At 34.0% G+C, this 27,286-nt stretch overlaps 2 protein-coding genes across 3 annotated transcripts; one reads left to right on the top strand and one right to left on the bottom strand.

Annotated features, from left to right (window-relative positions):
- Positions 1-421: 421 nt before the first annotated feature.
- Positions 422-13,317, top strand: LOC114177037 (transcriptional corepressor LEUNIG-like). 2 transcript variants are annotated; one of them, XM_028062264.1, is made up of 18 exons: positions 422-594; positions 1,204-1,301; positions 1,399-1,502; positions 1,921-2,208; positions 2,294-2,385; positions 2,475-2,541; positions 2,636-2,708; positions 4,136-4,185; positions 4,640-4,939; positions 5,048-5,212; positions 5,294-5,533; positions 10,377-10,476; positions 10,584-10,693; positions 10,903-11,052; positions 11,749-11,901; positions 12,269-12,385; positions 12,630-12,833; positions 12,953-13,317. In XM_028062264.1, exons 1-18 carry the CDS (start codon positions 425-427, stop codon positions 13,091-13,093), a joined length of 2,622 nt encoding a protein of 873 aa, XP_027918065.1. In that variant the 5' UTR covers positions 422-424; the 3' UTR covers positions 13,094-13,317. The 2 variants fall into 2 exon arrangements, with proteins under 2 accessions (XP_027918065.1, XP_027918066.1); XM_028062265.1 differs by lacking the exons at positions 12,630-12,833; positions 12,953-13,317 and having other exon boundaries at positions 12,258-12,379.
- A 675-nt stretch (positions 13,318-13,992) lies between these two features.
- On the bottom strand, positions 13,993-24,916 carry LOC114178241 (ABC transporter G family member 32). Its single transcript, XM_028064041.1, has 24 exons — positions 24,642-24,916; positions 24,291-24,411; positions 24,097-24,185; positions 22,733-22,817; positions 21,509-21,668; positions 21,353-21,429; positions 21,218-21,271; positions 20,259-20,349; positions 19,873-20,174; positions 19,503-19,784; positions 18,894-19,210; positions 18,649-18,809; positions 18,463-18,566; positions 18,165-18,324; positions 17,922-18,041; positions 17,757-17,848; positions 17,346-17,678; positions 16,973-17,263; positions 16,608-16,691; positions 16,371-16,504; positions 16,059-16,286; positions 15,490-15,661; positions 15,142-15,396; positions 13,993-14,508 (listed from the first exon to the last, which is right to left on the bottom strand). The coding sequence occupies exons 1-24, from the start codon at positions 24,914-24,916 to the stop codon at positions 14,239-14,241; spliced, it is 4,257 nt and encodes a 1,418-aa protein (XP_027919842.1). The 3' UTR covers positions 13,993-14,238.
- Between the last annotated feature and the right edge of the window lie 2,370 nt (positions 24,917-27,286).

Here is a 27,286-nt window from a genome sequence, read left to right as displayed (position 1 = left end):
TAAAAGAATTTACAATGAATTTTACAATAAACAGTTGCGTTAGTTTATTGAAAGAAAAAAATTTGTACATTTTTATTTAATTTTTTAAAATTAAAAAATAGTTATTTATTATATTCTTTTTACGACTGAATTGTATTCTTAATTATAAATTATATTCCCAGGCTTTAAATTTGAAGAAAATTCAGATCTAATCTTTCGAATTCAAAAAGACAAATTTTTTGTCTTAAAAATTAATGTGAAAGATCAAAGTAATACTTTAATTCTATTTTTCATTTTTTTAAATAAAATGAGATATTAAGTTATTATTTTTCAATACGAAAAATTAAAAGAGTTTTAAAATTGAGAGATAAAATCAGGATCTTCAAAGAGTATAAAAACTTAATTAATTGGTTATTTTAACATTAGTTGTTTCTGAAAAAAATCTATGAACTTTTTGTCACTCTCTGGCATACTGTGTAGCGGGAAACATATTTTCGGAGGCAGTCACCATAGCCATACACTGCACACCTTCTACACTGGGCATCGCCAAGATCAAAACTTTCCACTCTTTGAAGATCAAACCATGTCTCATTTCAACTGGGAAGCTGATAAAATGTATCAAAACCTCTCACTCTTTGAACTTGGAACCTTTTTTTTTTTTTTTTTCTTTCTTGACCCATTTCTTTGTTTTTCTTCTTCCTCTTTGATGCATTCTGTTTCTCTGTTGGTGACTTCTGTGTCCGCTTTTTCCTTTTTTGTTCATGTTTTAGGGTTTAGGTTTTCATGTGATCATGTTGGTTTGAGTTCTTGGATTTTATTACACTCCCTTCTGTCACTGTTCACAACTTCTTGGGTTGCAAGACTTTTGCATTACCTGCGTTTTATTACTGTCTGGAGTTGCGCCTTTGATTTTCTTGTGCATTTCACCACAAACATTGTTTTTCTTTTGGTTGTTTTCTGTTTGGAGTAGTTCATATGCAATCTTATACGTCCTTTGGGTCTTTAACCTGTTTCTTTTAGTCCTAAATATTTAATTTATGATGACAATCTGTCTTGTAGTTATCAACTGTTCTTTGCATGGTATGGCATAGCTGGATATTTTGTTTGCAATAACAAAATTTGGTTGCTGTGTGGGTCTCTGATTGCCATCACCTATTATTTTATTATATTTTGCTCCACATTTCTAATTAGCTGTGTTTGTCATTTTGGGGGGCTGGGAAACAGGTTAGATTTGTATATCTACGATTATCTTACGAAGAGACAATTGCATACTACTGCAAGATTATTCAAGGCCGAAGCAAATGTTTCAACGGGTCCTGTTGGTAAGATAATAATATGAACATTCTTAGGGGACTGAAATAAGGTATATGGAAATGTTATAAGTTGAATTTAACCGTTACTTTTGGCCACATTCCCCAGTTATAGAAGCACCTCGTGGTTTTCTTTTTGAGTGGTGGTCTGTCTTCTGGGACATATATATTGCCAGGGCAAATCAGAAGGCAGAAGCAGCATCTTACAGTAAGGTATATTTCACATACGTTAATTACTTTGTTCTCTTTCCTGTGATTAATTCTTTGTTATCCTACTTAGTATATACTACTTTATTTATCTTCCTGCTTCTAGTATTGGAATGGAAATCAAGATTAAGTACGTGTCTGTCGTTCATATTCTTTCCTTTTGTAGACATGCCTATATGTTTTCTTATAAATCTGATGGAGCATGTGTATGCTATTTGTGTAAAAGACATGATTTGGTATTTACATGCAATACCATTTTAACATGGTTAAGATTGTTAATACTGATATCTTTCATCTTAAGTTATTGTGACACTGTCAGGATCAGAACTAGATGTTTGTTTCAATATCTCTGGTTAGCGCATCTTTCAATATGTTTAATTTGTATTGTGGATAAATAATAAAATTCTTAATTTGAAAATGACAGAATCAACAAATTAAAGCTCGATTAATGCAGAAGCAACAAGAACAAGAGTTTCAGAATGCAAACCTAAATCAACAAACACAAATGCTGCTCTTGTTGCAAAGACGTGCTCAGCAGCAGCAACGTCTGGGTGGAAATCAATTTATTAGTGGCAGTGCTAGCTGTCCTATTAGCAATGATCCTTTAATGAGGCAGAACCAGGCAGCTCCTAATGCTATGGCAACAAAATTATACAATGACAAGTTGAAGCTTCCGTGTCAGAGAGATGTTTTAGAAGATGCAAACATTAAGGTATATTTAGTCTGTCTGGGATTATAACAATGCCTACTATTTTCATGTGATTAGAGTGACATTGTTTGTGCTGTTTCTCATGCAGCAAAAGGTAGCTGATGACGTTGGTAAGCTTTTAAATCCAAACCATGCAGTATTATTGAAAGCGGCTGGGATGTCTGGTGAAATGGCTTCAGGGTACCTACCAATTATTTTCTTTGATTAGAAAATTCATTATTCGTGTCATCTTGGGCTGAATTTGCTAGTTGTCAAATTTCTGTTTGCAGGCAAACATTGCTCGGGAACATTCAACACCTTCAATATCTGAACCAGAAGCTTCCAGGGTCTATGCAAGTAATTACGACCATCATTACTGTATTGATTTGTGTACAAACTCATTCCAAATTTATAATATTTTTGTATTTACGTGTCTTGGGTCCTTAAACAGGACGTAAAGAGTGAGATGAATGCATTGCAGGGGTCTCAAGCTATTTCAGAAGGATCCTTGATTGGTTGTCATGGTACGGATTTGTTGTCTCTAAATTTACATCCACTATTCGAAAAGCGAAAATAATGAATAGAAAATAAAACCGTGTATTCAATATTCGAGTGTTTACAAGTGATCACAAGCTTCTGTATACTGCAATTATATGTGGACTGCAGAAGCTCATTTAACAGATAATCCTGACAGGGACATCTGTAACCGAGAAACACAAAACAGAAGAAGAAAGCTATAATGAGCTAACAAATTACAACTAAAATTCACTCATATATCATTCACTTGTTAGTTTATGAAGATAGACTTGGTAAGTTCAATGGAGAATTGACTTGGTAATTAAGTTCAATAAGGAATATTTAAATGTATTCCTGTTAACTAAAGATCATTGTACATAATATCTATGCCCGTGAAGAGTTTACTTGTAACTTTTTTTTCATGAGGATATGAATTGTATTTGGATGCTAAAGAAATGAAAAATATTTTATTCTTATTGGGTATGGATACATCACTGTTATAGAGTAATAGAATTAAAAAAAGTACTTCACTTGAATAGTTTTATTTGTTTCTGGTATTTGTTGAAAGTATTTTGTCAGATGTCAGAAATTTGCTTATGATTCAAAGCTTTTGAATTGAATGGCTGAGGCAATTGAATCATTAGCTCAATAGCTTCAGATCTGTAATTTACTGCAACTGTCTCTAGTTTTCTTTCCCTTTCTTTTCTCAACCAACAATTGCAAATTTGCCTCCTTATTATCACTAATGTAATTTGATAATTATACCCTTTGGCTATTGGTGGCATGGTTGAAATTAAAAAAACACATAACACATTCTGAAAGTCTGTTACATCATGCCAGAGATACAAAATCATTCACTGGTAAACCTTCCCCTGGCAACCTAATATTTTCAGTGATGTGGTTTTTTGATTGTTAGTTCTGGTATAAATGGTTGTTACTAGAGTAGAAATTATGATGCAAAATAAAAGTTATAGAGTCCATAGTCTAAATTCATTTATCTTCACACATATGGTTCTTGAAATTAAAAATTGTAACAGTAAATGTACGTCAGGGAATTTTATTTATCCAATGACATGATGTTATTTTCTAACTTAAAGACATATTATAAATATAATTATGTATAAGAATGTGATGTGGTGCATGGCTTTTATGTTCCTCATTACAATGAAAATGCCTTCCTTTTCTCTTTAAGGAACATCAAATCAGTTGAGTATCTTGCAGACATTTCTATGTTTTTTAAGCTATTGGAGTGGATACCTCAACACAAATATGTCAGCTTTGATATCTTGAAACATTTAACATTTCCTACTAGGGCTCATAGTTGCTTTATAGGCCCCTCAATAATGATATCTCTTGGTTTTGTATTATATTGTAAATTTAAGGGTTTGATTTATGATTTGCATTTGATTTTTCATGATATTCGTTGTCATTTCAGGATCTAATCCAGGTGGTAGCAATTTGACTCTGAAAGGATGGCCTCTAGCAGTAAGAGTCACATTGACCTAATTCTCCCTTACAAAATTAAAATTATGATTCTGCCTATATGTTTGGTTTCCTGAATCCATCTTTCTTGGATCATTGATTTGTCACTTTAAAATTTCAAACTATAAATCTGAATATAACTAGGAAATAGTATGTGCTGTTGAAGCAAACTCTTATAAGTCCTACAATAAGGGGGCATTACCTGTCTGATAGGGCATCTGTATGGTTCAAGGTTAGGGTAATCTTTTTTAGCTGGTTTGGGTAGAATAACTTTGCTATTGGCCTCTGTTGAAGTTTTAACTTATAACATGAGATGAGATGTCCTTGTAAAATTAAAATTGCTAAGATCGCTAGTAACATTGATATTTTTGGTAATCTAGGTACATCAATGTTCTTTCTACTTACTGTATATCACTGTACATCAATCGTATATATGATTTAGTTGTAATTATTTCAGGGGCTAGATGAGCTTCGTTCTGGCATTCTCCAGCATAATAGTTTGATGCACTCTCCACAATCTTTCAATCAACTTTCTCTACGGCAACAACTTATGCTTCAGGCACAACAAAATTTGATTTCTCCTTCTGTCTTTGATATTGAGCGCAGAAGACTTGGGATGCTTTTTAATGATCGAAACATGAGTCTTGCGAAAGATGGCCAGTCAAATTCCGTAGATGATTTAGGTCCCAGTAATGGATCACCTGCACAAGTTGGTTCCCCAGTGGTGTCCCATCCAGACTCAGATGTGTTCTTTAAGGTATCATCTGGTCACGTAATCCACATTGTATGTATTCAGTAAATAGTTGCCTTGGGCTTTACTAAATTATTTGCGAAACTTTGTTATATTTGAATTTGTCTTTTACAGCAACAAATTCAAAATAGTAACCAGCAGCTTCAACAATATTCTCAACATCCTCTTCCTAGCCAACCATCTGATAATCTCCAGCAGCAGCAAGAAAAAATTGGTCCCGGTCCTGGAAGCATGACTATGGAGGGAAATGTGTCCAATTCCTTACAAGGAAACGATCAGGTTTAAATTTACTGCATTTGTACAGTATTTATCAGCTTCAGTGCATATCTTGGTATTTTAATCAGCTTGTTTGTATTTAAGGCTCCAAAGTGTAAACTAGTGCGAAAGCGAAAGTCAGCATCATCTTCAGGTCCTGGTAATAGCTCTGGAACTACAAACACCACTGGACCACCTGCCAGTTCACCTTCAACACCATCTACACAAACACCTGGAGAGATGATAACAGTCTCAACTCTGCAACAAAATGCTCCTTCCTCTAAGTCATCATTTATGTTTGGTACTGATGGTTTGGGCTCACTTACATCATCACAAAATCAATTGGTCAGAGACTCTTCATTCATATTTTTTTAGGATAACTGAATACATCCATTGTCTGATTTGAGATAAACATCTTCTCAAAGCTTGTTTGTGGTATCCTAATACTGCACCTCGTTTTGTTGATAACTAGACTACCGTTTCTCTGTCTGTCACATTAAAAATTCTTTTTATTTACTCTACTACACTGGACTAAATATTTATTTGTAAATGTTTGCATGTGTCTTACCCCTCAATAAATAAAACATGGGAAGTTAAGTGTAAATAAATCAGTACCACTGGGTATTGGTCATCTTTGAGATTGGCGTTCCATTACTACAGTGGACGTGTAAGGTGTTAGAAGAAATAAGAACAAAACAAACCCAACCGACCCACAGGTCAGTTAGGTAGGCAGTTATAGTGTATAAATAGCAATATTATTACTGTAGTAAGGGTATTTTTGGAAACTTATTTTGGGGGAGAGGCAAGACTCTTAAATTCAGTGTTCACCTCTCTATCTTTGTGTATTCTTTTAATTCTTGGTACTGGTTGTATCAAATGGTATCAGAGCTTTGATCTCGGAGCTGTGGGTATTAAGAATTAACGCAAGTGAGGAAAATAGAGGACTTCAATGGTTAAGAAGAAAATAGAAGGAAGAGTGGAAATTATAGAGAAAATGTTGGAATCTGAGTCGGAGAGTGAAGATTCTGACAGAGAGAGCCCAAGATAGAAAACATGGTGAAGAAGATAGGTAATCAAGTGCAGGGAGGGTTATGAGGCTTGAAGAACAACAAATCAGCGACTAAAGGTGATAGAATGGAGTCGTAAGCAGAGTGGGTAAGCCTTGCATTACACGATTGCTGGAAACAGTTAGAGATACCCATTTAGTTCCGAATTGGAGGAGCCTTAGAGAACAGGAAGATGGAAGCAGTACTGGTTTCTTTTAAGCACGATCACTTAGTTGGTTCCTTTGGTGGGAATCTTGCAATCCAAGATCAATTTGGGAGGTTTTCAAGACTGCCATTGTGGACAGGTTTCAACCAGTTTTGCAATGCAATTGGGGCTGAAATAAGGTGCAAGTGGCTAATTTTGTTGATCAGATTGAAAAGTATGCGGGGGTGACACAAGTAATTGAGAAAGATTATTTGTAAGACGTGTTCTTGAATTGGCCTCAGGGAAGATGTGCGTGCAGAAGTTGTGTTATATGTACCAAAATCATTAGTTGGAGCCATAAATAAAGCATTTGTGGTAAAGGAAAAGTAGTAACAAAAATGATGGGAAATAGTGGGACTAGACTAGCTAAGCCTTATAGGAGTTTCAGAGGGATACAAAACAACAATGTGGGCAACACCAGCAAAACTATTATTAGGCAAAGATAGGCATATGGAGGAAATGCATCTATAGGATTTGGAGCCAAAGCTGCCAATAATGGAGGGTTTCAAAGCAAGGGTGAAACAAGGAGAATATTCTCAAATATTAGGGTAGAATAGAATAATTTTACTGCTTAGAGTACATCAAATGTGTATACACACACACACAATTTGAAAACTAATTTTGGAAATATAATAACAACACTTGATATAATCAAATCCCTATCATTTAGGGATATAATCAAATTCCTTTTATTCTGGATATAATTAGATGCCTATGATACAAGGATATTTACATTACGCACTTTAATTATAATATGTTAAATTTGGAATAATAAAATATGATTGTTGACATATATAAAAGCTGAAAAAAGCAGAAGTGCATGGGGGAAAAAATAGAATGTTTTAGATGTAACTCGAAGTTTAGTCAAGATTGAATATGAAAAAGCAAGTAGTTCAGAGTCATGGTTTTAGCAGGAGCAAGAGGGAGGGGAGGTGGAAGATTGTGACAGCCCATGAGAAGAAGAGAGGGAATTTCAGCTATCTTTACACTGTATTGCTGGATTCACATCAAGAAGGTCCCTTATTGCACATCAATTGGTGAAAGGGCTAGATTTGCCTTTTAAAGATACTCCCACTTATTTTTGTGGAAGTGGGGATCATTTTCAGACCAAGGATCTTGGAAATTTGTAATTTTTTTGGGCATAGAAGTTGCTCAATCAACGGAAGGAGTTGTAATTTCTTAGAAAAAATGATTAATTGTAAACAAGTTGATTGTCTCATGGATCCAGATTAGAAATTAATGGCATAACATGGAGAAGTCTTTGCTGACCCTGAAAGATATAGGAAATTAGTTGGAAAATTTATTTATCTCACTATTACTAGATTAGATTTGTTCTTTGCAGTTAGTGTTGTGAGTCAGTTTATGCAAAATCCTTGTATTGATCACTAGAATGTTGTCATTTGTATTTCGATATATCTCAAAAACGCTCTAGGACAAGGACTATTATATGAAGATAAAGGATATACCCAAATTGTTGGCTATTGTGATGTTGATTGGACTAGTTCTCCTATAGATAGATCCTGTACGATAGGATGTTGCTTGGAGGAAATATTATTATTTAGAAAAAATAAGAAGCAAAAAGTTACCTGATTATCTGCCGAAGCTGAGTAGAGGGCAATGACATCCCTCATGTGTGAGCTTATATGGGTAAAACAATTCTTACAAGAATTAGATTTTTGTGACATTCAGTCGAGGATTTATTGTGATAATCAAGCTACTCCACATTGCTTCCAAACCAATATTCCTTGAGAGGACTAATCATATTGAAATTGATTGTTATTTTATTTTAGAAAAGTTGTTGTCCTTCTCGTATGTTGTATCTTATGTATCCAAAGTTATTGTAAATATGAAACCCTAAGAGGGGAAAACACTCTCAAATTCATTCTAATATTCTTGTTTATCTTTTTCAAGTATTCCCATTCCAAATAAGTTCTCTATTGCTATCATAAAAGAGTTGTTGGATGAATTATTGGGGGTTGCAGTGTTTTTGAAACTTGACCTCAAAGTCGTTAATCATCAAATTAGGATGAGGGGTGAAGGTATGGAGAAGACAACATTCAGAACACATAGGAGACATTATGAATTTTTGGTCATTCCATTTGGTTTGTCTAAAGCCCACTTTACATTTCAGAGTTTGATAAATGATGTGTTCAAAGCCCCTTTAGGTTTCTGTTGTTCTTTTTATGATATACTAATATACAACAAGGATTTAATAGCTCATGTGGAGCATTTAAGTCAGGTCTCCCAAAAATAAAGTGATAATGAATTACAGGTCAAGAAGAAGTGCACTTGTGGTCAAAGAAGTTTATAATACTTGGGCATATTATTTCATCACAAGTAATTTTTGTAGATCCTAAGAAATTGGAAGTCTTATCACAAGTTTGAGGGGTTTCTTTGGCCTTACAGATTCAATAGGCACTTGGTGAAGGGATAAGGTAGTATGACTAAACCCTTAACTAAATTGTTGAAAAAGAGCAACTTCAAATGGTCATTAGAGGCTCAAGAAGATTTTGAGACAATTAAGCAAGCCATTCGAGCTTGCCTATTTTGGCAGTTCTAGACTTCTCAAAGCCATTTACTATCGGAACAAATGCATCTAGTAAAGGACTGGGAGCAGAATTGTCGCAATAGGGGACAGAAAGTGCAAAAGTGAAAGTAGAATCTGCTGGGCAATCGTTTCACTTTTATTACAGATCAAATTATTTTTGCAGGATCATAGGCTGCTGACAGATGACTAGCTCAGATGGGCAACCAAATTATTTGGGTATGGTTTTAACATTCAAGAGGATATCCTCAGGTCTGCCAATGTAACAAGCAATAAAGCTTTGTCTCCTGTTTGTTTATTACAACCTTTGCCAGTACCTTCACAACTGTGGTAAGATGTTTCAATGGATTTCATTGGGGGCCTGCCTAGAGCTAAGGGAAAGGGCACTATTTTGGTAGTGGTGGATAGGCTTACTAAATGGACTCATTTTATTTCCCTCAGCCACCCTTTTAATGCAGCTGAAGTTGCTGCCATTTATATTAAATGAGATTTCCCTCAACTGTTGTATCAGATCAGGATTTATGAGCCAATTTTGGAGAGAACTCTTCAAGAGAGAGCAGGAACACTGTTGAAGTGTAGTTTTGTATACCATCTACAAACAAATGGCCAGACTGAAGTGGTTAATTGATGCTTAGAGACCTATTTACAGTGTACTGCAGGAACTAAACCAAAGGCTTGACCAGATGTTAAGTTAGTAAGGTTTTGGTTCAACACTGCATCCAGTTCAAGACTACACCAAAGGCTTTGTCCTCGAATTTATGGTCCTTTTCAAATTTTGGATAGAGTTGGTTAGGTAGCCTATAAGCTGAATTTACTGGAGGATTGCAGGATTTACCCAATATTTCATATCTCTCTCCTCGAGGAAGCCTTCAGCCACCACAACTTGTTCAACCTCTACCCATAACCTTGGCTCGTGACATGGAGCTCCAGGTTCAACCAGCAAATGTTTTGATCAGGTGGCACAACCTCTTCTACAACAAGCCTTCATCATTTTCGCCTTGAGGACAAGGTGGATCTTTTAGGAGGGGGAAGCGTATCGTTAGGAATACAAGGCTTATTACTTAAGTGTACTCTAGAAGAAATAAGAGCAAAGCAAATCTAACCGGCCTACAAGTTAGTCAGTTAAGAAGTCATAGTGTATAAATAGCAATGTAATTTACTGTAGTAAGGGGTTTTTTGGAAACTCATTTCGGGAGAGTGCTGGGACTCTCAAATTCTTAGTAATCAATACAAAATCACATAATTTTTTTGCTCTCTTTACCTTGTGTATGTCGTGGTGTAAATTCTTTTAATTCTCAGTACCAGTTGTATTGTACTGTAGGCATGGAAAACTAGACAGTGTAAATGGTAATATGAGACATTCTTATCTCCTGATGAATCATCTATTTGCAGGCTCATATGGATCATCTCGTGGGTGATGGATGTTTGGGTGACAATATTGAGCCATTCTTATCTCCCGATGATAATAACATCACAGAAAACGTTTGTAAAGGTATGGTAAATCTGATAGATGAACAAACGCTTTGTGGTTTAAATTTTCTGATATGACTGTATTGATAAGACTAAGAATTCAAATTCAAATGATTGATTGTACACTAGGATTAGGTTTGAAGGAGATCAAGCGTATAATGGCAGGTTCACATAAAGTTGAGTGTTGTCACTTCTCCTCAGATGGAAAACTTCTTGCTACTGGTGGCCATGATAACAAGGTAAGTGCTAGATTGATCTAACTTTAACTATGAAATGATCTCCATTTCATTAGAATTGTTGCATTTAGTGGTTGTAGGGAGAAGTTTTTGTTTTTATTTGAATTAGTTGTACTGTTAAATATAAAACCTGGACTGGCTTTGTTGGTTTGACACGTGAAGCAGTCAGTTAATAACATTGATGAATAATTTTTCTGCTTTGTCTGGTTCAGGTTTCTCTGTGGTGCACCGAATTGTTTAACCAGAAATCTACTCTTGAAGAGCACAGTGAATGGATAACTGATGTTCGATTTTGCCCAAGCATGCCGCGTGTTGCTACATCCTCAGCAGACAAAACTGTTAGGGTTTGGGATATTGATAATGTAAGACAATTTTCTCTTCAACCAAATAAAAAAAGTTTATGTTTGTTGTGTCTTTTCTTTTCTCTTTCATTTTTCATTGTTAGAAGTTTTTCATCGACTAGAAATAAGACCAATTTACAATATATAAGTGGGTGCAAACTTCACTTTATAAACTGATTTTCTGAACTTGAAATGGGCTTAAAGTTCATTTTTTAACATTCATAATAAAACATTTTAAACTGTGACATTAGTCTAATCTCACTTCTTACATATCTTATTGTATTAAACACATTGCACTCTATTTTTTCCATTAGCGTTCTATTTCTTTAATAATCTCCAACAACTGTATGAAATGCTATAGCCTATAACTATTAATGAATTTGATATGATAATCTGGTTGGAAAGACGGGGATTAGGTGTCGTGTCTTCGATTAAATTAGTAGATGTATCATTTCCTGTATGTATCATATATGTATGTCTTTTGATGGCAAGTAAATCTTCTTTCCGGGCTCCTACTTGTATGGAACATAGGTGGTGGAATTTGACTTCGCGGTATTAGTTGAAAGTTGACTAGCTTAAAAAATTAATTCTTACGTTTTACCATTTCTTTAGTCTAAAGGGTGCATCAAAGATTTTTCTTGAGTTTAGGTACTATTTAATTAGGTGATACTTTTATTTTTCTCATATATGTGATGGGACTTTGATTATTTTTTGCAGCCAGGTTATTCTCTTCGAACATTCACTGGACATGCTTCGACAGTGACGTCTCTAGATTTTCACCCTAGCAAAGATGACCTTATTTGCTCATGTGATAATAGTGAGATAAGATACTGGAGTATTAAAAATGGTAGTTGTACTGGGGTTTTCAAGGTACGAAATCTAACATGAACTGTGAAGCGCATCCCAATTCCCATTGAATTATTGTAATTCGATTGAAAATAACTTTGATTATATTAACACTAACACTCTTGAAGTTTTCTCAAACTACTCTGACATCTTAATTTTTTTTTAAATTTTACATAAATCTTCCCATTGTTTTGAAAACATTACATTGTTCTCCCTCTTTATACTACTCATGCACCCCCTTGAGTTTTAAGAATATTACATATGCACCCTCTTAAGGGGAGGTCATTCTATTGATGAAAAAAAATATGGGGTGTATGTGTAGTTTGAGAGAACCGCAGGGGGGGTATTATTGTAATTTACTCAATAACTTTATTGTCCAGTTTTTTATCAGGGTGGTGCAACTCAGATGAGATTTCAACCTTGTTTGGGAAGGCTTCTTGCAGCTGCCGTAGATAATTTCGTATCCATTTTTGATGTAGAAACCCTGGCTTGCAGACTTAAATTACAGGTCAGCTCTGAATTTTCTATTTACATTTTAACTTCTAGTATACTGCTCAGGTTTGTATCAACCATCAACAAAGGCTAGAACATAGATAACTATTGATAGCAACTTTTTATCACATATTCAATCTTTCCCGTGTTAGATTATTTTGCTCTGTTACTCAAGCAGATCAATAAGTGACATTCTTTTAATCTTCCATTTTATGGAGCTCTTGACTATTGATGAATCTTGTTCTGGTGCTTCCTTTTAGGGCCATAATAATGTTGTGCGTTCTGTGTGCTGGGATTCGTCTGGAAAATATTTGGCTTCTGTGAGTGATGATCTGGTTAGAGTTTGGAATGTTGGATCTGGCAGCAAAGGGGAATGCATTCACGAGTTGGCTGCATCAGGGAACAAATTCAACACCTGTGTTTTCCATCCCTTCTATCCTTTGTTGTTCATTGGCTGCAACAAGGTAACTTGTCTTCTGTATTCTAATTAATCATAATATCAGAATAAAAAATGTTACTTATCGTCCTTTCTATTTTACTTGTAAATTTTGTCTCTATGAAAAATAATGGGAATGAATTGCAGACTATTGATGTGTTGGACTTCGGTGAGAAGAAGACATTTACCATGCATGCACACGAAAAGCTTGTATCTTCCTTGGCGGTATCAAATGCTGGCTTGCTGGCTTCAACTAGTCATGACAAACATTTGAAATTCTGGAAGTGACCAGCTTCTTAGCCTTTTGTTATGTAGATAGATAGATGCTCAAGTTTTTTTTTTTTGCCCCTTTTTTTGTACGTTCTTATATAGGTCGCACTCTTTCACAGTGAAAAGAATGTTTTGGATTTTGGCCCGTCCCTTGTTGCTATATAGGTCATACAACTTCTCTGGATCATTTCCTTAAACTTTGATTTTCAAAATAGAAAAGGGTATACAGTGAAAGTGGTAATACTGATAAATGTTTTGAAGATTTTTTAAACATTCTTTGGTCGTGTTCATATTTTTATTCCGTCTGTAAAAGGTGTGCTTGAGAAAAAAGGCCATTGCTTTCTTTCCTGTTATCCAAAAACAAGATAAAGTTTATAAAGCTAACAATTGAGTAAGAGAATGTGTGGTGAAACATCCCAAGTAAACAAATTACTTATATTATTTTCTAGCATAAATTTGTAAACTTTTCATATATGAACAAAGACCAAATGTAACACGAAGTCAATATTAACAACTTCAATAATCCATAAAATTTATTTTTCAGTTAGTAGTATATTTTCAGAAGACCTACAGTTATTTGAACATTTAATTCTTTGCTTAATCACTAGGCTTTTACAGTTGCTTTCTTACTTCTCTATTAAGTTGAGATATTAGTATTTTATTTATAAACTTTGCTATGTCAGAACAACAGTGGCCTGCGTCTTGAAGTATCAATTTTGAGTGAAACCAGGTAATCAAAATCTTCAATTTCTCCTCCTCTCCTCTTGCGCAATCGTATGCGAGGTTGTTCTTTTAATTTGATTGTCTACATCTTAAAAACACCAAACAGCCTCAATATACAACTGTTACAAGCTTTCAAATAAGAGATTACAAAACAGAAGATGCAGAAGTATAAGGTATAAGATAGGAAATGTAGCAGAATAAAGAGATAATTATATAATTTTATTGTTCAGTATCACCAAAATCTGTCTTTACCAATGAGTAATATCGGACTCGAAACCTAACAAAAACCTTATGAACCAATAATAGGTCACTTTACAACAAATATGTCCCTGAATCATGTAAAAGCAGGCTATTAATGCTATGCTATAATCATATCGCTATACAGATGTCACGCTTATTTTTTATGATGTATTGAGAAACTAACATACAAGTCTATCCCATCATCTCCTTTGGAAATTGAAGGATTTAATTGCAAAGGCAAATATAACTGCGAAAAATATGCAGAACCCAGCCACCATAACAGCTGTAACGCACAAGAAATCATGCCTGTACCCAAACACTGCCTTAAGTAACTCTCTTATACTCATCAAGTTTCCATCAGAGAGCTTCACCGGATGATTATCATCACCGTACTGTGACGTCAGAAGACCATTAAGACTCCAGGCTACTGGGTTTGCCCAGTAATACCATCTCCACCAAATAGGAATTCTCTGACAAATTAAACCACAAAAAGTTTATAGATCACATAATTTAGTGCACAACTTCATGTATTTCTTCTCATTACACATACTAATAACATGCCCATCAATGTATTCACAGGATATGAAAGAATCAGTTGTAATGAATCTGCCTAGAGGTTGCATCTCTCAATTCTCACGTATATACAGTCATAAGGAAACTGTCTATTCCAGTGTGAAATTAGATAATTTGTTTTCGGGTCGAAACATTCTGTTAGATTAACTAGTTAAAACCCAAAAAAGTTAATCATATAAAACTCACATAGAATCACAGAGCACATCATGTTAATAGTTATATCATGAGTAACAATTTTTAAAACTTTTTGGTATATCAGTTTATTTGAAAAATTTTACTGCAATGTAATACCCGACTATATATGTTTGACATCAGAATAGTTCAGAAGTTAATTATTCACTGGGTGCAAATAGATTAATGCAGTCAATGTAAAAAATTTATCATTTGATATTATTAATCATTACTTCGAATATTAAATTTAGTATTGAGAATTTTTCAAGGACAACTCGGAATTTGTTCTCATTGCATTGCTTTTCAGCATTTATTTGTAACACTCCAGAAAGATAGCAATGAAGTATCAGTTTCCATACCTTACGAGGAATCATAAAACCACTGAAAAGGTTCCACAACATATAAAATGGAGCAGCGATGATGGCAGCAACATTATGATTTGGTGTGATAGCCGTTGTCATCATTCCATAGAAGGTAAAATATAACATCGTAAAATACATGAAGAATAAGTACCAAATGAACCTATCAACAGTCCAGATAAAGGAACCCATGGAATAGAATATTGAAGAGTATATAATAGCCTGTGCGAACACATAAGGGAACTCAATAACGACCTGCACATTGTAGGATAACGAGTGAGTTAACTTACGGAAACCTTCTATTTCGGTACACTAATTCTAAATTATATTATATGTCTGAAGAAATACCTGAGCAAATGCAAATGATAAGGCTGAATACATCCCTGCAGCTCTTTCTCTATAAGAAACAAATCTTTCCACGGAAACAACAGGCTGAACAGCTGTGCCATTTGTAATACCAATGAAGAGGATTGCCGAATACATGGATCCCATGGCATTAAATATATCTTGCTGCGTCTCCCTGAAAAAAAAAAACAAGGTTCTTACATTAAGTATGATGGTTAAAAAACAGAAAATGCATCAGATTCAGTGACAGTATAAATAAACTAAATTTAGCATATAGTCTAACTATTCCGATTATCTCAAAATAAAACAATGTAAATTAATCTCCTTGGCACACTAACTAAAACTAATTCAACAAGAGGATAGATGACTCTGTCAATAGCCAATGTTTAGCAGGGTTTTGTCAATACAAGTTTACAAACGGGCATAACCTCTAGCAGGAAAACATTGCAACGATGTACCAAGAAATTAGAAAAATTGGAAATGGTACGGGTCCCCAAATTTGAAGCATATGAACCAAAATGTTATTTGAAATCGAAGATCCATAAAATAAAGGAAAAATAAGAGGAAAAGACCTTTTAGCTCCAAATCTCCAGCATATCGTACCGAGCATCAATGAGATGATGACGGTGTAAAAAAAGCGAACAGCAGTGTACTGAGGGTTACGCCAGTAAGAAAGATTTTGCTTCCACAGACAAGTTAGGAACTGCTCAAAAGATGAACGGCAGTACTTGGTTGGAAAATGCAATTCTTTTGAATTATTGCTGGGCTTGCTCAACCTTTCAACCAACTCTTGGTTATACCTGAAGAAAAACATGTTATGTTTATATAAAAACCAAAAAGAAATATATATGAACACAATTTACCATAAAAAAAAATATACATACTGGTACAAACTTGATCCTCGGTAGATTTCTGCAAAGTCCACTCCCAGCCGGTTTTCTTCAGCCGACGATGTAACCTCTAGCATCCACGTAGCAGGGTTATATCCAGGCCTGATCTTTGGAATTCCTTCTATTGCCTACAAAAGTATAGATGTCATGAATAATTGAGGATTATATTGCTTTATTACCATTCAACCATATACCACATGCTCAGTAAGAGCTAAGAGTGCACCAGCTTACTTCAAAATAACTGATCAGTTCACTAGATTTAGGACCAAGTGGACCAGCATAAATGAGCTCTCCTCCCCTTTTCATACACAGAAGCTGTAGAAGTTGGAATTTCGTCAGAGCAGTGAAGAAAAGACAGTGTTTTCGAATTATAGACAGGATCAGGAAAACTGAAATATACAAATAAGAAAAAGCTAGGGCCATCTTTTACACGCTCACGGTCAAAACTGAAGGAAATTACTGTACAACAATAATATAATAATGTCAACTAAAAGTTAAAATTTCGTTGATCCATGGGGGAGAGGATATATTGCCTATTGATAAAGTAAACTTCCAAATATCTATGCTTAAAAAATGCCCTCTCATAAAGAGAATACCTCATCAAATGATTCAAAAATGTCTATGCTAGGCTGATGGATCGTGCACACTATTGTTCTCCCAGTATTAACTATATTCCTCACAGTTCTCATCACAATGGCTGCGGCCCGGGCATCCAATCCAGAAGTGGGCTCATCCATGAAGACTATGGAAGGGTTGGCAACCAGTTCCACTGCTATAGTCAACCGTTTTCGTTGTTCCGTTGACAGACCATCAATTCCGGGTAGACCCACTAGTGCTCCACGTAACGGAGTGAGTTCCACAAGCTCCATTATCTCCTCAACGAAGGCCTGGCCGTCAAAAGGAGGAAGTTATGTACTTATTTTTATCAAAACAATACCAGAAGGTGTCTATAAATAATATGTTTCACACCTTTTGTGTCTCAAAGTCAACATCTGAAGACAATCGAAGCCAAGCAGAGAACAGTAAGGATTCCCAAACAGTCAAACAAGGAGAATGAACATCAGTCTGCTCACAGTAACCAGAAATTCTTGCAAAAGTGTCTTGTCTTTTGGGATAACCAGATATAAATACACCCCCTTCTATGACTCCACCAGTTTTTCTTCCAGCTAGCACATCCATCAGCGTCGTTTTTCCGGCACCGCTTACTCCAACCAATGCTGTCAACACACCCGGTCTAAAGGATCCAGTAACATTAACAAGCAGCGGTAACCTGTCCTCTAATATTCCTTGTTGTTTCAATTCCTGAAGCAACAATTGAATAAATTAGCATTTACCGTAAATTAAATTTTACAAAATAAAAATAATGATCATTTTACATACCAAAGGAACATCCACATAGTAATTGATATTGCTGAAAGCCATGGACAGTGGTTGAAATGGAAGAACCATTCCTTTTTGCTTAAAATGCTTTCCTGTGAGAATATGAGAATTAGATGAAATGACACTGTCCAACACACACACGCGAACAAGTCATAATTTACAAACCACTTGATGCCGATCGCTGCAAGTACTCTCTCAGCTCAATAACAACACTTTCACCTATTCTTCTCTTTTCTCTTTCTTGAAGCTCGTCCTTTGAAACTACGGCTTGTTGTCTTCCCATGGCTGAAGTGAAGTTTAGGGAAATATCATAAAAATATTACTAAACACAAGTTCATTTTGGTCTATGAAGCACCAGAAAACACCGTTACATTAGAAAGGGGTTATATGGAGAATAACGTGTCTTACGATTAAGGTAAGCCAAGAATATTGTGAATAGAATGTTGAACAAAATTGTGTATCCAACCATTGCCCCAAGACCAATCCAATACCAATAGCTTTCTGCATACAAACTCCGCTGTTTTAATACTTCCAAACCCAATGAGTTGGTCGTCTGAGTTCCAGCTTTCTGTAAAAAGATTAAATAGTGAGTACAGTTTCAAATGCAGTAAGAAAATTAACAGTATCATCCTCGCTTTGCAACTAGAGAAATAGTTACAATGGTTATGAAAGAATCACGTTCCTATAACCAGAACAAGGATTATACCTTATCCCAAGAATGTCCAAGAAATTCGTTCACTGAAGCCGAATTTTGTGCATACATCAAAGGAGAAATCCAAAAACCCCATATCCACCAAACAGGTATACGGTCTGCCCAAAAATGAGATAGAAAGTAAGAAAAACTCCGTTATCAAATCGACTTTAGAAACATGAAAACATACTCCCGTTCAACCTCTTGAAATTATATATCCGCCAAGAGCCATTACAACCAACATGGCAAAGGATCCAAAGGTATTGGATACTATCATATTTCGGCCCAGGGATCCTATCAAACGAAACAGACCTATAGACATCTGGTGCAGAAAGAAGAAAAGCAAGAACTGCTGAAAAAATCTGCATATACAGAAGTACACAAAAATATTAAGGTAAGAGAAACTCTAAGAATAAACGAAATCACTAAGTGAATATAAGAGTTACCTAGTAATTGAAGGATCATATCCAATTGCATAGTATGTGACAGCCACCCAACATCCAGCCTCTATCGCGGAAGTTGGGATACTAAGGAACCAAGAAGGAAGTGTATATGCCCAGCTAGGATAGAAGTGCAGGTCTCTGTGCTTGTAAAGAACTGGAAGTTTTGCAACTAACATTGACACCTCCGTAAAACCATTGAAAAGAATAATAACCATAGAAAAGTACAGTGCTCCAAGATATAGGCCCCCATCGTCAATTGTATTGTGGTGCATTGTTGTTCGGAAGAAAACACTCATTGTAATTAAGGCAACCAAAAGTAGCTGAAAATAGTACATAAGGGTCAAGATCAGGTCCATATAAAGCTTACGTAGTTACATCCATCATAGAACAAATAAAAAGTCAAAATTTTCCACAGCTACGTAGAAAAAAAAAACGAAGAGACTGAGATGACTACAACATGTTTTCACAATAGTATTATCTAGATTAAGGGACTACAAGAATTATTGCTTTCTTTTCTTGAGCTCATTTTTTTATCACGAGAATTGCTTTAAAACAATTATAAATTATTAACTGTCGTACGTTTTAACCGTGGATTTATACCAGTAAGATTACCTGAACAAACTTAAAAACATAGATAAATGAATTCCGTTTCATGAGAAGCTTCTGCCACTGAAAATTAGTCTTGAGAAGTTCAAGCCTTTTGGCGCCATAGCTAAGAGTTGCCAAGGCGGCTGGATGATTATAGCGTCTATCGAAAGGTATGTTTAGTTGCTCAGACAAAAGCCTACCCTCACGATATAAGGAAAATGCTTCGGCGAACTTTCCAACAGGTACATATCGGTAAGGGCGATCGAGAACAGACCAGTACTGCTCTTGGTCCTTCTTAGACGTTACCTGTTCAGAAGATTTGAAGTCTGAAGTGAACCGTCACTAAATCAAATATAGCAGAAACATAAATTCCAATGTGGTTACTAGTACTCACTTCTTGCAAGAAATCTGCTACATTTTTCCGCTCTGGACAACTGAATCCCATTTGTCTGAAAAAATCAACAGCAGATTCACGGGGGCCTTGATATACAATCTGACCTTCGCACAAAAGAATAACATCATCAAACAATTCATAGGTCTCGGGTGCTGGTTGAAGAAGAGATACAATTGTGGTGGCATCAAGTGCACGTGTTGAATGCTTAAGATATCTGATAATTTGATAAGTAGTTGAACTATCAAGACCAGTTGATATCTCATCCATGAATAGCACTCTTGCTGGACCAATTAATAGTTCACCTGTAAATCAAACATAAACTGATTATCATAGGTCAAACACATCTAATGTCCTAGTACACACGACAAAGTGATGATGTCTTTAACCTGTTGTAAGACGTTTCTTTTGACCCCCTGAGATGCCCTTGAGCATTTCATCTCCCACCAATGTGTCACCACATATGTCCAAACCTAATATCTTTGTGAGAAATATTTTAGTATTTGTTCAAAGATCCAAAAAGACTACAAAATGAAAAGAACGATACAATTCAGATACAAGACGCGTAGTAGATAATGTGGCTTGTGAATCTTCATTGATATCACTTGTTGAAAACGTTAAACGAGGTTGGCATCTGGCCTTAGTGAATAATTTTGGACTATTGGCGTTAATTTTGCTTGACAAAACAATATATAGTTTATTTATGACAGGACATTTCTCTCATACATGCGTTAGCAAGTTGACAAAATTAGTTTAGTAAATTGATAAAATAACCAATTTAATATAACAAAGATATTTTAACAGACAATTCTAAAGCAAAAGTATATAAGAGACCAAAATTTTATTCTAGTCATTTATATGTTCTATTTAGACCAGCGTATGAAAAGGTTGGGTATCTATTTTTTCCATCTAGATTCTCAGGCTGCAAGAAAATTCATATCATTTCACCATGGTTACTTCTTTAGAAGAACTTCCTTGCTTTGTGGTCCTTTAGTATAATCCATCGTTATTTTTGTCAAACATCTTGCTTTTTATTTTTTTCTAATTCAACATTTATCCAATAATATATTAACACGTGGATTTCGTATTCTCTCGTGCATAATTTTAACAGTGCTAGATTTAATGAGAGTATTTTAGTTAACTTGTCATGATTTAGTTTACGAGTCGTCACAATAATATGATCCAAACATCAGCTTGGTCCAGCATTCAATTTTGGCTGGTAATCCATGCCAATAGTCCTCCATTCTTTCTCTAATTCTTCTTATGCGGGGACTTTCTCACTTCAAACACATTAATTCAAGAGTAATAACTTTTTTTTTACATGAGTAAATAGTTCTTAGATTTGTACCTTCATGATGTACTCCACCACAAGATTTGTTTCTAGTCCCCCAAGAGCGAATGACTACAAAAGAAACTAGAGTGGATTAATTTGTATCCCTGAATGAAGTTCATCAAATTCAGAGAAAAAAAAATGCAAGGGTACCTTCATGAATAGATCAAGATCTTCATCTGGTTTTATTCCAGCATTCTTTTCTCTTCTGGCAAGTTCCAGCAACATATCTGGTAAGAGTCCACGATTTAGTATTAGCATTTTATGTTGCAAATTGAACATGTTAAGACGATCACATAAAAAATATACCAAATTTAAATCCAACGCCTTGACAACGACCAGCAAACTGGAGAGTTTCCCTCACGGTCATCTCTGCCACATGCCAATCTTGTTGGCTGATATAAGCAGCAGTCCTCTGAGGAACAAACTCTTTCAGACCATGTCCATTGTATGTAATGTTCCCAGACATCTTCAAACAGCATAAAGTACATACATGAGATGGGAGAAAGAAACGAATATATAAATCTGCTGGAAATAACCCAAATGTGAGTCAAAATTTCACATTGGATAGAATAGACAAAGTTAAACATTCTATAAAAATGAAAACCTATAATAATATTGCCTTAAGATTTTAGAATAAAAATAATGTCAAATGTATGATATGTATTAGACCAATGTCATATATATATATACATATATATACATATATATATATATATATACATATATATATATATATATATATATATATATATATATACATATATATATACATATATATAAAACCACAATCCCTCAATCATTTTAACTCATATATAAAAAATATATAACCCAACAAAATCCACATTAGAGTAGAGCATGTATTGGCTATTTGGTCAATACTGTTATTTATAAATTATCAAGTATAAATCAAATAGAGAAGGCATTTATCAGTTTTATTTTATCCAGTTCAGTATAATTGAAAACAAAATCTATTTCTTTAGAGAAGAATAAAATTCCATTTATTAAAAAAGTAGTTATTACACGATCTAAGATAATAGTGAAAAAGTCAACTTTGAAGATAAAATCGACAATTTGATTGTCTACTTTAAAAAAATAAGGGAAAAAAAACAGTAGAATTGAAGTCTATACTTTTAAAATCAAATTTTTCCTTATAAACTACACCATACAAATAAATACTTTAGTAACTACTACACTACTTACAAATAGATGGACAAGATTTTATTTTCATTACATCCATTTATTATGGAAAATGGCGCCAAAAACGAAAAATCTCAGAATATGGATAACTCCAAACAGAGAGCAGAAAAGCCTCCGAATAGAGTCTATTACATCTTGAAAAGTTGTTCGTACTCATTTCGATTTCCAAGCAATCTATGCCGATAATCGATCGGCGTTAAGCTTAAATAGCACCTTGTTCTGGCAAGAATTTCCAATAATATTGGCAAAGTAGTGGGGCGTCCAGACAAAAAAGAAACCCCATTTTAATTTGGGAAAATTATGTTTTGATAGAGTGATTGGAAAACTTAGTACCTGCAACCCGGGTCCTAGCCTACCAGCAAGTGCTAATAGTAGTGTCGTTTTCCCGGAGCTTGGCGGACCCAACAGTAACGTTAGCCTGCAAGAATAACAAAATCACAGTCTATCCAATATATTTACAAAAATTACAATTAGATTTTTAAAAAAATTATCAAAGTATCTTTTAATACATGACAACGATTTTTAGTCTTGTTTTGGGGTGTCATTCCTTCTCCCACAGGAAAAAAAAAACACGACAACGATATATTGTGTAACATCATGCTTGTAATTAATGCAGTTTATAGAAAATAAAATTGCAAATATTCAACAAATTTAAATAAAATATAAGTATTTTAAAGAATGTATTTCGAATCACTTTATTCTTTGTAACGAAAAGGATTCGTAAAATTTAGAATTTTATACATGTAAATGTTCTTTGAATGGGACTGGTAGTTGAATGTAAAAAAAAAAAAAGTCACCCTTTTATCCTTTTGATTTGTCAAAGTGCAGTTAACGTAGGTTGAACTTATCCTTCGACAGTCAATGAAAAAACGGAAAATAGGCTACGTTGAACCTAATGCCATGACTTAAAATCTACCAACTGAGCAGTTAATAACAGCACTATCTATTTTCTTCTCACATCATACTATTGTTATACATACACTTCCCAGTAGAGGTGAAAAGTATTCAAACAGCTAGAAATTTAGGTTTGGTTTAATAGAAAAAAAAAAAACATTACCACCTTGACTCGTTTTTTAAGCAATAATTCTAATTGGAAATCTAAACTTGGTTTATTTAAAAAAAATGAAGTTTAGTTTTATATTCATTTAACTCATTTATAACTTAATTATGTTTATTTGTGAAAAAATTCCTATAAAAATACTTGATAATAAATGTTTGTTTCAAAATAAATATATGTGCACAATACAAAACATGTGTTATTAAATAGTAGATCTATGTAAAAAGAATTATGAACAGTTATTCACCAAAATTTTGCCTTTAGCTTGTAAAACGTGACATTTTAGAAATGTAAGTAATTAACGTTGATCTCAAAACTTAATTTAATATTTAATTATAATTTAAACTCAAACTTGTATAATATCTATATTTTAGTTTATAAATCTAAAAATCACTCTTTTAATTCTGTGCATTTATTTAACTCGTCTTAGTTATTATAGTATTTAAGCTAATTATAAATGCATGTGTGCAGGCCCAATGGAGAGCCTCGAACAAAAAATTGTACGAATATCGAATATCGACACAAAAAAAAAAAACTATTAATTAAACCAATGGATTTGAAGGAACATTTAACGAGTGAATCCGGCCGTGGTGACCATGGAATTTTTTTTTTTTACCACATTACTTATTTCAACACTGACCTTGAAGGTCTAATAATCCCACTGATGTCCGCTAGAATTGTCAATTTGCTTCTCTTCCTTCTGTATATCAGCAACTGCCTTAAAAGAGCCTAATTACACATGTAATATTAGAACCACGTTCCAAACAGGAAAAGCAGGAAAAGGAAGATATTACAAATGAAATTTGGAAATGAAAGGTAAGAAAAAGTAAGCACCTCCGTCATATTACAAATGAAATTAGGAATGGTTGGCAGAGCTCTGCTACCGACATGTACGTAAGTCTCAACGGTCAAGTTCTGAAATCGAACTTCAATTTTCGGAAACTCCAAACCTACTCTGCGAAGTTCAGCATCCAGTAAAACACATTCAGCAAAATTAACCACCTACATTCTCGTAACATTTAAACTGAAAGATCGAGAAGAAGCAGCAATATATCCAATCCAGTAATAATTGTAAGCAAAGAACAAACACCAGTATTGTCAACTGTAATAGACTTAGAATCGCAAGTCCTGCTACTCTGTTACTCTAGAATATGGCAACAAGAGAAAGAGAGAGAGAGAGATTACGCGTTGAATCGACTTCTCATACGGTGGAAGATAATCTCAGGATCATTGTCGACGCAGTCGACAAGCCTCTCAAGAAGAAGACGCTGGTCCTGCGACTGGAGATCTCTAACGTCGATCTCCTTCATGTCACCGGTGAGATTCCTGAAGATTCCCCGGCGAGCTCGTTTGTAAGTAGGAAGCCTCTCCAGCGCCGCCCAGCGCAGCGCCTCCTCGTCTTCCCCTTGCTCCCTGAAGGAGGCCGATCTGGCGAAGGCGTTCTCCGCAGAGTTCCACATTGCGCCCTCCCACCGCCACTGAAAAAAGTAAGAGAGTCCAGAATGCCTTTGTGTGATTGGGAATGAATGAAGACGCAGTACTTCTTCTTCTACTAGTTGTTTGTTTTTAGAGTTGGATAGGAGGTAGTTGAGACTTGAGAGTTTGCATTAATGGCCGCACCTTCTCTTTCTTCCTTGTTAAAGTGCAGCATAATGTCTGCGTGCTGTTAGAGGACCCTCATTTAATAGCCGCGGGAAAGACAAGTAAGGGTCCTCTGCAACTTCCACGCGCTCTCTTCTTCCTACCCGCTCTGTTTAAGAGGACACGTGTCAGAGGACTTACTTGTAATATCAAACTCCTTCATACTTACTATAGTTTATATTAATGCTAACAAGTGATAACGATCACTGTACCCTCTTTTCGGAAAACGGTTATACAGTGTAAGATTATTGTTTTGCCCTTGCATGATGACGATCCAATGGTGGATATGATGTGATTCGCTATTGCTAATTTTGGGAAGACACCTTGCTGCCGCTGGTTTCACGAGCGGGACTACCCTCTATGGTCACCTTTTTGCCTCCTCTATGATTCATTCACATAAAATAAGCCAATAGTTATAACTTATTTTAAAAAATATTTGAGTTTTTCTCAATTTACTTTTGCTTCCGTGGTTATTCAAATTTATTTGGATTTTCTTATTTTTCGAATGAGAACAAAAAACATATTCCCGTATTTTCTACAACTTCTATCTCTCCTAATAAAATAAAAATGTTAAAAAGTAGAAAAAATATATTTGATTCTTTTATGTTAAGCTTGTGAGGAATTTTAAAACGTAATTTACTTTTATAGAAAAAATTAAATTCTGAAATTGTATAAAAAATTAAAATTCTGCAAGTTTTCTTATTTATCGTGTTAGCGTGTTCTTTTTCTCTTTGCATTGAACACTTAAATTAGCTCATGTTTGATAATATTTTTATTTTATCAATATTTTAAGAATTAAATATGTTTTCAATTTTTAAAATTAAATAAAAAATTAAAATTCATTTTTACCCAAACTTTAATACATTTTAATAATAATTTATTGTATTAATTCATTTTTATTTATTTTTTATCTTTCTTCACAAACAAACAGCACACCATGTGAAAATAAACACTTCATTTTATTTTTTAATACTTTCGTAAATTTTCATTTCAAAATTCTTTATTTTTCATCATCTTTTTTATGATACAAACGAACTCTACTTTTAATTTTGCTTTCCACTCAACTCCATTCTTTTAAATTCATCCTAAAAACCAAATACACCTTAGAATTTAAAAAATAAAAATACAATTCAAATTGTCTATTTAGAAGAACATAGAAGACTCGAATAAAATAGTTCTCTTAATAAAAATATTATTTGTTAATGTTTTTAATAGACCAATATTACGATTTTGTCCTTAAAAGATAAAAGGAGAAATGAGTATTTAAATTGCGTTTGACATCAATCCTTAAACGACGTGAGATTTATTGGATATACCAGAACAAGTCTCCCAGTCGAGGATAAGGAGAATTGTCGTTTCTACAGACGGCACCAATATTCCAATCTAACTCAAGTCCATCTAATAATATAGTTGAGAACAATCATTGCATTCTCAAGATATTGTTTGCTTTAAAACATAGAAATTCGTTACAATTTTACCTTTAAAAATGTTTCAGAAAGAGAAAAAAAAATATTTAAATTTACCTCGACTCCTAAATTAAGTAAAACTTTTTGTAAAGTAAAATGTTATAATAAAAGGTATAATCATTTACTTCTGAAAAGTGCAAAGAGTAAGAAATATCCTGTTTTTTTTTTTCACCAAACATTTTTCGTTTGCTTCTTATTGCAACATTATTATAAATATTTCCTTGTAATTAAAAATGAAAGTAAAACTAGTTATAATTTGATTGAGTGATATAGATAAATTATGGTTAATTTAACCCTTAAAATTGAAATATTACTAAATGTTGTCAGGATAAAAAAATATTTTAGATTAAGTTAATTACATTTTATTATGAACGTATTTTAGTAAATAACATATTATTTATTTAATATAAACAAAATAATTATATATATATATATATATTATTTTTATTTTTATTTAAATTTAAATATTTTACTTTTATTAAAAGTAATTATAATTTTAAGTATTATTTTGATATTATAATTTTTAATAAATGTAATTTATTTTCTAATTTGATAAATAAAAAATTTATCTCAAATAAATAATCGATAAAATACATTTTAAATTTATAATTAGTAATTATAATGAATTATATATAACTTAAAAGAACAATATGTAAGAAGATGTCTATGTCCATCCCTTTCTACAATTTGTTTTTAAATTATTTATCATACACTATACCAACA

This window comes from Vigna unguiculata, chromosome 3 (assembly GCF_004118075.2).
Source record: "Vigna unguiculata cultivar IT97K-499-35 chromosome 3, ASM411807v1, whole genome shotgun sequence".
NCBI classification, from domain to species: domain Eukaryota; kingdom Viridiplantae; phylum Streptophyta; class Magnoliopsida; order Fabales; family Fabaceae; genus Vigna; species Vigna unguiculata.
Note: the sequence above shows the minus strand (reverse complement) of the source record. Positions and strands in the feature narration are given on the sequence as shown.